Source organism: Amblyomma americanum, chromosome 5 (assembly GCF_052857255.1).
Source record: "Amblyomma americanum isolate KBUSLIRL-KWMA chromosome 5, ASM5285725v1, whole genome shotgun sequence".
NCBI lineage: Eukaryota > Metazoa > Arthropoda > Arachnida > Ixodida > Ixodidae > Amblyomma > Amblyomma americanum.
The window spans coordinates 184847038-184858760 of record NC_135501.1 but is presented as its reverse complement, the minus strand read 5'-3'; the positions used below and the strand labels follow the sequence as shown (position 1 = coordinate 184858760).

General features: G+C 44.1%; 1 protein-coding gene across 1 annotated transcript; it reads left to right on the top strand.

Moving 5' to 3' along the window:
- The first annotated feature begins 10560 nt into the window (after nucleotides 1-10560).
- On the top strand, nucleotides 10561-11511 carry LOC144135427 (sulfotransferase 2A1-like). Its single transcript, XM_077668092.1, has one exon. The coding sequence runs from the start codon at nucleotides 10561-10563 to the stop codon at nucleotides 11509-11511; it is 951 nt and encodes a 316-aa protein (XP_077524218.1).
- The last annotated feature ends 212 nt before the right edge of the window (nucleotides 11512-11723 follow it).

Below are 11723 nucleotides of genomic sequence, written 5' to 3'. Positions count from 1 at the left end.
CTTAGTTTTGGAGCCAAAGAGGGTAGGCCATTACGAAAATTTAAAGCTGAAGTCAGTATCAGTACAAAGCAATGCCTTTATTTAGGAAAACTATTTGTAAATTGCAGAGAAAAAAGGTAAGAATGAAAATTATTTCAATCTTGAAAATATGGCTTTGATGATTCTGTGACAACCATGATGTTCAAGAAATTTTACATTTTAGGGCACTAAGTTGTTTTTTCCAGCAATCACAGAATTTGCAGAAATATTGAAGTACGGATGATGGGAGAGACTAAGATGAAGCATGTAGCATAAGCTTTAAAAATTTAATAAAAATTCAATGACACTGAATCCCCGGCTCTATGCAGGATTTTCCTGCGCAGAAGCTAAATTCAAAAACTGCCAGGATCCACGATCTGCGCACAGAGTACGTGGTCGTCAGCACTGCTGTGTTTCATAATGTGCCTTTTGGGGGTTTTCGATGGTCCTTTATAAATCGGCGTTTTTTTATACGTGCTCTGTATGTGTCACACCGCGGTTGAGACTATAGCTCGCGAAGCAGCTCTCTAGAAAGCTTGGCGTTCAAGGCATTGAGTCCCCATTAGAATTGCGGAGCAGTGAGCGTGACGATGATGTCACGTGACCTGACATCCCCTCGAGGTTGACTAATACTTCTAACATTGAAAAAATAATTTCCAATACTTAAAAAAGTCACAACACAGAGGTTGTTTACAAAACGCTCTGGCTGCGGAGCAGTTTGTCATGATCGCTATTGGAAGTGTCGCACGGCGCTCTTCAGCCCCGCCCTAAAGTGACTGTTTCACAACGCAGTCAGTAAGAACTGTAAAGCTTTAAGTCGTGTTCTGAGACTATATAATTTACGGCATTTCAAGTTTGAAGGTTAACAGGGAGCTATGAAATATAGTTCGGTATCTATAGCTCACCGGTGTCCCATGTTTCATTGCAACGGTAAGGAAAGGTTTAAAGAGGGAGTGGATTTGCTTTCTTTTCTGGAGTAGGAATGCGATTCAATACCGCATTAGGCGCTATGGACAGTGTTTCGACTTTTGTTACATGGATTATCGGCTACAGCATAAAACGGTGCCTTCAAGAAACCATTGAGAATGAGCAAACAGTAGTGTTAGTGATACTGACAGAAAAGCGTTCGCTATTCCTTCAGAAAACTTCTACGCTCATACAATGCCACAGGCTCAATTCCGTTGCTCAATTGTCACTTCTTTACGTTCTCGTTTGCACAGGTGAGGCCCTGCGTTCTCGTTCCTTGTGCCTGGCGCAGAGTCACCATTAGACTCCTTCTAATTGCGTACTCGTTTTTACGTCCCAAATCCCGCAATGGCCTCTTGCAGGATTCAACATATGCAAAATGCGCTCGGTTGTGCCAAAATTTCAAAAGTACACTATCCCTCTTCGCCTTCCGTTCTGCATCCCACTCTGCAATTTATCGCTCTGGGCTCTCCTACAAAGAAAGTAGTGTAACAGTATTTTACTGATGCACCGCAGGATGCCACAGCTGGTGTTGTTGAAAATCAGCGTCAATATAAGGAAAACAGCCCAACAAATACAGGCTTAAGCCACTTGTTCATGTGAGTCATGCGGTTTACTGGATCCAAAGTAGACTGTTGAGATGATGTATTTTTTTGTTTATTTTGCATCTGCATGTGCTTTCGCTTGCACGGTGAAAGACCTGTAGGCGTCATTGGAACAGCTGAAACTAAAATGCTTTCGTGTGTAAGGATTCGGGAATCATGTGCAAGGTATTAGGGAAATAATAAAAATAATGCATTGTTATTGCGCCAGTAGCTTCGAAAAGTAAACGTGGCGGACTGCAAGCGCTTCATTGTAATCGTGTGGCTTTTTCTTCCGCCGCGTTTAATAAATTTGAAATTTCGCTTTCTATTGGAGAAGGAAGAGGCGACATATAATGGAGAGTATTTTCAAAATGAATGTTTTGTTCCTATTTTATGTTGCGCAGGCCCGAGGGTAAAAGCTACAGGTTGACAAGTCCGTCGACAACTACAGTGCTGGCTATCATATTGAAATGCGGAATAATAACGAATCTAATAAAAGACATTAGGTGATAAGGGAACCAGCCCCTGGAGGACGATGCAGGAAACAAAACACCGGTGTAAAGAATAATTATATATAAACACACACACACAAGCACGCACACGCACGCACGCACATGCACACAAACTTATACTCTATTTCCTGGAAGTAACCCCACTGATAACTTTCAATGTCTCTTCAGTGTGCATGGGTCAGGCGCCGATTACTAGGGATTTCGGCCTCTAGAGAGCATAGGAAAAGCTAAATATCCGTCATAACTAGCAGAAAACTGTGATATACTTGCTGCTATGATAACAGTCGCAGTGGTTATCTTTTACTAATAACCAGCTCGGAATGCGTGTGTTTTTCAAGTTATCTTTGCGGCGTGATAAAACAATTCCTACTCGCACCACTGGCAAGTCTGGCTGAAAAGCCACCAACTATAGGAGGACTGAATTTATTTTAAATCCTTGCTCGATTGTAATCGGCATGCCGCCTCAATATCGACAGCCTTTTCGGCACTTAATCTCCTTGAAGTATGCCTCTCCGACTTCCACACCAGCACGGCAGTCGATAATTTTGCACAGCTCGGAACCTTGGACTATACGTGCCACCGTAAGATAACCGACATAGCGGCGAGAGAAAGTTGTGCCTGAAACTGCTATCGCCAGCTCCTTTCACTGTGATGCCGCCTGAACCATTCCGGAAATGGGCAGACGTCCTTGCCAATGGCATACGAACGTAACAGCTACAATGTGATACAGCATGCCGGATAGTGAACGCAAAGAAACGAGTATCACACGATTTCTCATAATATTTTGATTATAAGAACAAGGCCGTGAAGTAGCCGCCAATCAGAGGATACCACATGAATCCGTGTGAAATGCTTCTCTTTATTCTGAACTTTCGCCTTATGTATTACCAGCGAACATAACGAAGCACGTATTACAATGCACGTAATTCAATGCACGAAAACTTCGTTCAAAACGCACAATTTCAGATAAAAAATTGAAGCAGAGCGCTTCACCGAGTTTATCGAGAGAGATGGTGTCCAATGATATTATTACAAAAAGCAGTTTCAAAACTCAGCCCTGGAAAGTAATTGCCAACGTCCTGAATCGAACACTATAAAAACAGCTTTACAGTTATTTTTTGACAAACAAGGGAAAAGAACGGAACAACGGTGGAGTAACATAAGAGGCCTGGAATACAATGAATTGCTAATAAAACTGCTGCTAATTGGTGGATATAACTGCGAGATGGATGCTGTTTCTAGTTTTATGCTTTCCGCAGAGGAAAAGAGGATATCGTCATAGTCTGAACACGTAAACAATGATAGAATTTCAGAGCAGCTTAGCCCACATAGCATCCGGTGGTAGTTTCAGCACATGCACGAAGGTCGGTGCTCTGGCATTTATTCCCGGCTGTTTCCAAATACAACGGGAAGCAATCTCAAGCGAAAAACAAGGTTTGTCTGCACAGAAAGCAGCAGCACTTGGGGATGCAGCATGCACATTTAGCTCTCTCTAGCTTCCACTGTACGGTTGTCATTGTGCTATCACTGTGGCCAGAAGTGAAATCAGCACGGCGAATTCAGGCCACACTATAGGCACTTCATGGTGACGGCAGTGCAGTTTGAGGCTTCAGCAGTTAAAAGCTTAAAGTGTATTGAACTGGTCCAAGCATGTGTTTACAAGGTACTATTCCTAGAAGCTGTTATCGAGCCACATAAGTGAGGATCGGCAATAGGAATTAACGATCAGTGAATTGAGTTAATAAAATAACGCGATAAGATCACAGAACTGGCCTCTAAAAACAAACTTTTCGCTAGAATAGAAATGCATACTTCCTAAAAAGAAACATCTGGATGGTGCCTGGTATAAGGCGGCCATAGATTAAGTAATGTTTGTTATTTTGTAACTTCATAATGTCTCCATCTGTGGTTGAGGGGGAAGAAATGGTGTTAAGTGCGAGGAACGCAAACGCAGAATTGAACGATTTATTGGTTGCTTGCTGCACGGATTTACTGCAAATGTAATGGAAAAACAAAAGGAACCAATAGTTCGGAGCAAGCGCGCAAACAGGACAAGGTACCAAGAACGAGTAGACACACACAGCGGTTCTCGGTCCCTTGTCCTGCTTGCTCTCTTGCTCCGAAGTATGAACCAACAAGCGCGAATTTCAACGTTGCTGAATCAATAATACTAGAGAAACTTAAATCAATATATATCTCGAACGAAAACGGAAGGCGCGTCGATCCGTCCTTCGTTTTAGCAATAAAAATGACGTATCAGTGCAGTCAACTAACCTCATAACCGCCAAAAGGTCATTTTCTTGAAACTTTGCATTCTATAGGTCGTTGCAAGTAGCTCCCTTGTTTAATGGCACGAAGGCAACTCTACAAAGAGAAATGTTTGGCGATGTCATTATCTTGACTGAAGAAAAAGGACGGGGCAGTAGAAGGGGGGGGGGGGGGTGAAGGGGAGGAGATGCTTTGTTATGAAGAGCACAATTAAAGCGTTGTTTAAAAGGAGCGGACAGCATTGTCGGCGTCTTTGAGCGCTTTTGGTAAAATAACGGCTCTAAACGAAGACTGCACGGAACTCATATAAAAAATACGTCCTTAGATTTGTTGGAAAATAATAATTTATTTTATTAGCCCTGCCGTGACTCCTTGAGCGTTGCGGCATTTATTTTAACCTGACAGCCCTTTAACCTGATGTATTTTTTGCAAATTCGTAACCCCCCTGCTGTAACGCATTCGAGGAACGCGGGGTAATTATCGAATGAAGAATAAATAAAGAATAAAGGGCCCCATATTGCAATAAAGCCGGCGTCCTCGTCAGCGTTGTCATCGGCGCCGTTGGCTGTTCAGATGTACAAAACATTCTCACAGGAGCAACCAACGAGGAAGGTCGGCCACTAGCTTTGGTCACGTGATCTTGTGACGTCATCGCAACGTGCCCTCTATGGCGCCACGAGTTAATGAGCACGCCCAGAGATCTATGAATGCAGAGTAGAGAGTGACCAATTAAGTATATAGGGTAACTAACCAATTAACGCTATTTCGTCATACGCTTCAGATCGATCTCTTAAGTTGCCCCTCAAATTTTTAAAGACTCAATAATGGTTCCAAAAGGCCTGCAGCGGACATTGAAGAATTGAATTATTTGACTCGCCTAGTATAAGGCAGCTTAATGTTCTCGAATACGTTCCCGAAGAATACACGTGTTCTTTCACTGGAGTGCACATCTTACAGAAAACTCGCTTTAACAACCGGTGTTGAGAGTATGTTGCCCCATGGCTAAATGCCATTTCCACCAGATAATTCACGTTGGGGAAGTGTGCGACCAGATGGACTTCCCACCGGACTGGCGCGCCCTCTTGGTGAGATGCTAAGAAATAGCTTCTTTACAGTGCATTTCTGCATCGAAGTGTTTAGTTTTCGGACTATTTTGATACCGGTGGTGGAAATGCTTTTGAAATAGTTCGTGCAAATCCAACATCGAATAACTGTACTAAATACCGTGTATAGAAAACAAAGACTTTCCTTTAAATTCCCACAACGTACAACAGCTTCTGGTTATTGCCGAGTGGTCGAGCATCCGCCTAGCATGCGGGAGGCTCTTTTACTGCCTTGGAACAATTCATTGGTTTCCCCTGTTCTCCGGGATCACGTGCAGAAATATGTTCGTGTTGCTTTATTTACCAACACTGTGTGCATTGTAAATTCTTGTCTTTAATTTAAGGTGTGCGCCTTGCGGAAAAAAGTTCTCTCTTGATCCGCCGCGCGTGTGTCATTGATGAGATCTTCGTTTGTCTTTGTAATGTTGTAGTAGTGAATTTTCACAAAAATAAGCAAAACTGAAGTGAAGGAGATATGAATCCGAGGCAGTCGCTATCTAATAAAATAATCACCGATGCTGCAGGAGGCGGAATCGAAGTGGAAAGGGCGACGGCAGCCAGGTGAGGTACAGAGGGAAGATTCAGAGAGAACAGGGTAGACCTCGGAAGTACTTGTATTTGGGCGTGTTGGTTCATATCTTTTCAGGAGGACACAGGGGCGCAACAAAAACACACGGCGCTCGTCCCTGTCTACTTCCATGTCCGAGTGTTTTTGTTGCGCCCCTGTGTCCTCCTGAAAAGGGTAGACCTATTTACACTATTTGCAAGGTACAAAACGTAAACAAGTGGGCACCGCTCGCGCGCGAGTTTCCAGGCTCAGTTCGAAATACAACGTCACGTGAGCGACCACAGGGCACATGCCCGGTTGCTATAAGATATAATGCGGCGAGTGTTTACGCGTTGCGATGTTCGCATTTCTTTGCATCACGCTTGTTGGGATTGGTTTTATGGGGTTGAAGGTTCCTAAGCAATGTAGGTGTCGTCTCAGTTGCCACGACTTCGTTCCCTTCATGAAAGCGTGACATCACAGCACCGAAAACACATTAAAATTCATTACTACAAAGTAATTACACGGGTGGTTCCCCCAGGCCAGGGGAACGATTGTCGAATATGGCCCTCCAGGCCTCGACCGGCCAGCTGGCGCTGTAGATGTTATCACTGGCACATGAAGTCGCAGACCGGAAGAGAAGGATAGAGGAGGAATGCGGTATGGCTACGAGACTCGAGCTTTTCAACTGCGTTGCTTATAGAGCAACGATCAAAATTGATACAGGCGGTGCTTCTGCTCGACGCCAGCGTTAGAAACGTCACTTTTTTATTAGCTTTAATCCACTTGCCTTCTTTTGACATATGTCAGCGCTGCTTACGGGTATTAGCTAGATAGAGAGAGGCAGCAGGCGAGAAGGTGAAATGCTGGGAACGTGATTTGATTGGTCTTTCTAATTCCGCTGCGAATTTACCCTTTCCACTTTACACCTTTCTTCCTCTGTTTTAGCGGTTTGTGCATCTTCCTGGAGCTGTATCGACGCCAGTTAGATAAAAACTGCGCTTATTCGGTCGGAAAAACAGAGTTCCTAGGCGATCATTCAGTTTTCATAGCGAGCTTTGATTGTGGTTGTGCTGGCTCTTGTCGTGACCGCCAGGCTGTAAGTTTCTCTCCGTTACTTCGTTTCTCTGAGCGCTGCACTGCACCGTGCTGAAAAAAGTTGTATGATGTAATAACCTCATGCAAGCTTGTTCATACAAAAGTCATACACTTTGCATGATATTGTATGAAATATACAAAAAATGTGTGATTTTCCAAATATGAATTACATTTGTATGTCATTTGTATTACAAACTGTATGAGTTTATTGCATCAGAAACTTTTCCCAGCAGGATGCTTAAGGCGCAGTTAGTTTTTTTCATTAACAAATAATGCAAGGGATCCATCAGGGCGTAATTAGCATACACTCATAAGGAGTAGTACACAGCCGCCGCGGTGGCTGAGTGGTTATGGTGCTCCGCTGCCGACACGAAAGACGTGGGTTCGACCCGGCAGTCGAATTTCGATGGAGGCGAAATTCTAGAGGCCCGTGTACTGTGCGATGTCAGTACACGCTAAAGAACCCCAGGTGGTTGAAATTTCCGGAGCCCTTCACTACGGTATCTCTCATAGCCTGAGGTGATTTGGGACGTTAAACTCCATTAAACCATAAACCGTAAGGAAGCTCTACGGCTACAAAGGGAAGCTGGACAGCTTTAAGAGATTAGAACGTCACGAGAACTTCCTCCTGTTCTCGGGCTCCAAACGGATCAGTTAAGCGTTAAAATGAGTAAACGTTTGAGGAGAGGCTGCATATTAAAAGGCACGGGATATGCATAACACCCAGCGTGGATCCCATTAATTGGCGAGATCTGTTTCGTGATTATTGGCCGTTCTCTTTATGAGATCTTTCGCATTCTCGGCTTTCAGAGAAATGTAGACATGTAGGCAGCTTTTTAAAACTTTCCACAATCTACAAGCGTTCGCAGTCATTGGCTGACTGCTATTAAACACTTGTTTAAAAAGTAGCCGTGATATGCCAATATCTCGTTGTAACTTGCAGAAAATCACAAGTGTAGTACGATTGGCTTCTTGGTGAACGGTCATCAATATTATGAAGAGCAGGTATGGGTCAATGATACAAAGAAATACTTCCCGCCCCTTTCATTAACTTAGTTGAAAACAAGAACCCATTGGCGGATCATCCATTTCCAAGTTTTACAAGCAAGTGAGATTTCTTTCTACAGCGCCATTAGCGCTCAGAAACGTACGCCAAAGTCGTGAGACATTATATTGTTTGCTCTTCCATTTTTGTTTTGTATCCGGGCTCTCCAAAACTGCGACCAGTTACATCATTACATTACTAGATATGCGTAAACTGTCTAACATGGTGCCCCGCCTGGCCGACCGTCACGTGGTTTCTTCACGCTGGTCGGGCCTCGCGCCCTTAACCACCTCTTATGAGCTCTTATGCAGCTCCATGCTATGCTCCATATGCAGTTTATGCTCCTTATGCTCCTTATGCAGCTCCACAGTCTTTTCACTGATGGAAACGACTGAACTGCGCCAACAGACGGGACGGAAGAAATAAAGACTGACACATGCTCTGTTTTTCTTTCTCTTTCGTCCCGTCTGTTAGAGCCGTTCAGTCGTTTCCATCAACTTGCATCAACCAGCCCGACTAAGCCCTTTTCTCGAATTGTTTTCACTGCATTTCCTATGTAAATAAAGGTCCTGTCCTCTATTACCCCCACGCTTGGGCGCTTGGTGCTTTAGAATCTTTTCAGGGTAATATGTAATCTTTTTAAAAGGTGTTAAAATGATCTTATGGGAATGCTTTGTCAAAGAACGAAAGAAAAGTTATTAAATACGCTGAGGAGGCTTTCTTTTCATTTCACTTAGGAAACATGTTGGAAGGCATAAGTGGGAGCCTAAAAGCTCAGCGCCGAAAGGTGGAACTAAAGCTAATAGAGAAAACCTTGAAGTAATGTTTAACAATCTAAGAAAGAATTAAGAGCAAATAGAACTTGCACAACGCTTGATTAACTATTCGATTATACATAACCCAAAAAAAAATTACGTCATACAAACTGAGCATGGGCATTCCGACCTTACTATATCAGTGGTGGCAGTCAGTGTCTGGATATCCAATAGATACTGCGGAGCCTAGAATTGGTATTGAATAAGGCTCTTTTGAAATTAGGTTGTTGTTTTTTAGAAATTCCACGTGGTGCACTAGCAAGTACAAAGTAGACTAAACTACAGGTTCTTAAAACGGACGATAATCACCGATGTTATCCAGAAGGGAAACATGATGAGGAGACGGACGCTGTTTCAGACTCTCAAGAGTACATATATTCCGGGTCACTCGATAGCTTAAGCCGTTAACTGGTTTCTTGAATAGACTGCCAGCGGTTTGTAATGAGGGTTCGGCTGGTTAGTTGCGTTTAGTCACTCTTTTCTTGAAGGTATTCTGAACATGTATCCCTCTTTCCGCGCAGAACCGAAGAGAAAGAAACCTCATGGATGCGGACCACTCTATCGAAGGTTTCCGCGTGATCAGTAATTCTTGCGGAGACAAAGACCTCTCTGCTATCAACTATGAACACTGTATCCTGTGGTTCCGTACGATTAATGCTTTTTTTTTGGCTAGTTAATACGTCTCAATCCTGCAACCAACTCGCCCAATCTGAAGACATGTTTAGCCACATTCATTGGGCTTCATTGGCAAGTACAGGAAAAGGAAAGCTGTGGTGTATCGGGCAACTAGACGCGGCTTGGCGTCTGCAATGTTGAATGCGTTCTGGACACTTTCGCTACTCGCTTAATTGGAACATCGGTAAATTGCATGCTCATTATTAAATTATTCATGAACGCCTCAGTACATAACGCGGACATGTTTAGCCACATTCATTGGGCTTCATTGGCAAGTACAGGAAAAGGACAGTATAAACGGCACAATACCGCAGTCCAAGTGCGCTAGTCCTCTAACATACCACACAGCTTAGTATGGCGATCATTAATGTCATTTACGCTGAGAAACAGCGCCCTGCTCTACGGCCCATTCGTGCTCGCGTTCGGTCTGCGGATGATCTCAGCGTCGCTAGACCATATCTCGGCCGCAGCGTTGTTATTAAGATGGAGGCAACATGCAAAGATGGCACTGTGTTATGCGATTTTTTTTTTGCTAATTCAAGTAATCAGCTGGTCTAAATTAATCGGAAGCTCTCTGCTTTGCACTCTTCTATACGCTGGTTGCTTCGGGACCTGAAACTGCACATTCTTAGCACCTTATGGACCTAAGACCTGCGATCCATCCATAGATTTTGATAACACGCTCGCAAACGTTCTATAGAGCTGCACTTTAAACACGATTTTACCTATATGGGAGTAAAAAGAGAGTAAGCTGCGCTCTAGCCCACTTCCTTTAATAAAAGAGAGTGCCCTAGAGGACAACTTACTCCTTTTTCACCTTAATGTTTGAAAGTGCTGCTCATATATCGAACTGTATACGGGAACTATTCTGGAAATCTGCATTCACAAATCTTCCGCTTTGGTTCCAGTGCAACAGAAGATAGAAGGTCATGGATCCAAAAGCTTACTTGAGAATCGAAGGCCTTCCGTTCCTCAAGTTTTTTGATGAAGGCGTTGTGCGCTCTGCTATGAACTACGAGCCACAAGATGATGACGTCATCATCTCCAGCTATCCGAAGTCTGGTACATCTTGGACGCAGTTTATTGTCGCCAGCATCTTCACCAGCGGTAATCCGGCCAAGACAACGCTAGACTTTAAGTTGTCCTCGCCCTTCATAGAGCTTATGGGAGTCGACGCCGTTCTACAGATGCCGAGACCAGGAGCCTTGACATCCCATCTTCCCTTCGACAAACGTAAGCACTCTACACGGGCCAAGTACATCTACATCGCCAGGAACCCTTATGACTGCTGCGTGTCCTTTTATCATTTTATCAAACACTTCACCCCTAAAGACTGGCAGGACGTGTCCTTTGACAGCTTTCTGAACCTCTTTTTGTCTGGCAACCTGCCATTCGGGGATTACTTCGATCATCTTCTCTCCTGGTACCCACATCGCAATGACCCTAACGTGCTATTTTTAACCTACGAGAACCTGAAGGAAGACACGCCGTACTGGGTGTTACGGATAGCTGATTTCCTGGGAGAAAAGTATGGAAGTGCTCTGAGGAAAAACGAGGCTCTTCTGAACAAAGTTCTGGACTCATGTTCCCCGCAAAACATGAAGGCTGTCCTCACGGATCCGACACGTGTATGGGTCAGAAAAGCGCTAGATTTGCCCCGAGAGCGGCGAATCGCTTCCATGGAGGTTCACCGGCATAACCCGGCTTACAAGATGGAAATGCACAGCGGAGGCAGTTTTGTCCGTAAAGGTATTGTCGGGGATTGGAAGAGCCATTTTTCTGGGGAGCAAGTGGAACGCATGAAAGCTAAAATAGCGGAGAAGACAGCGAGGAATCCGGAAGTCATGGACGTCTGGAAAAGCCTGGGTTTTCCGATGTAAGGCTTCGATAAGTGTCGATTATTTTTGTGACAAAGATGATTAAGGGAAATGAACGAAACGATCTGTTTTGCAAGTGAACGCCTAGGAGGTGGCATGAAAATGCGAACTGAAGAAATGAAACCCGACCGCGGCGGCTGCTTTTTAATGGAGGAAAAACGATAAGGCGCCCGTGTGCTGTGCAATGTAAGTGCGCGTAAAAGATCCCCAGGTGG

Coding starts and splice junctions, on each gene's coding strand:
- LOC144135427 (XM_077668092.1), top strand. CDS start 10,561: ATGGATCCAAAAGCTTACTTGAGAATCGAAGGCCTTCCGTTCCTCAAG.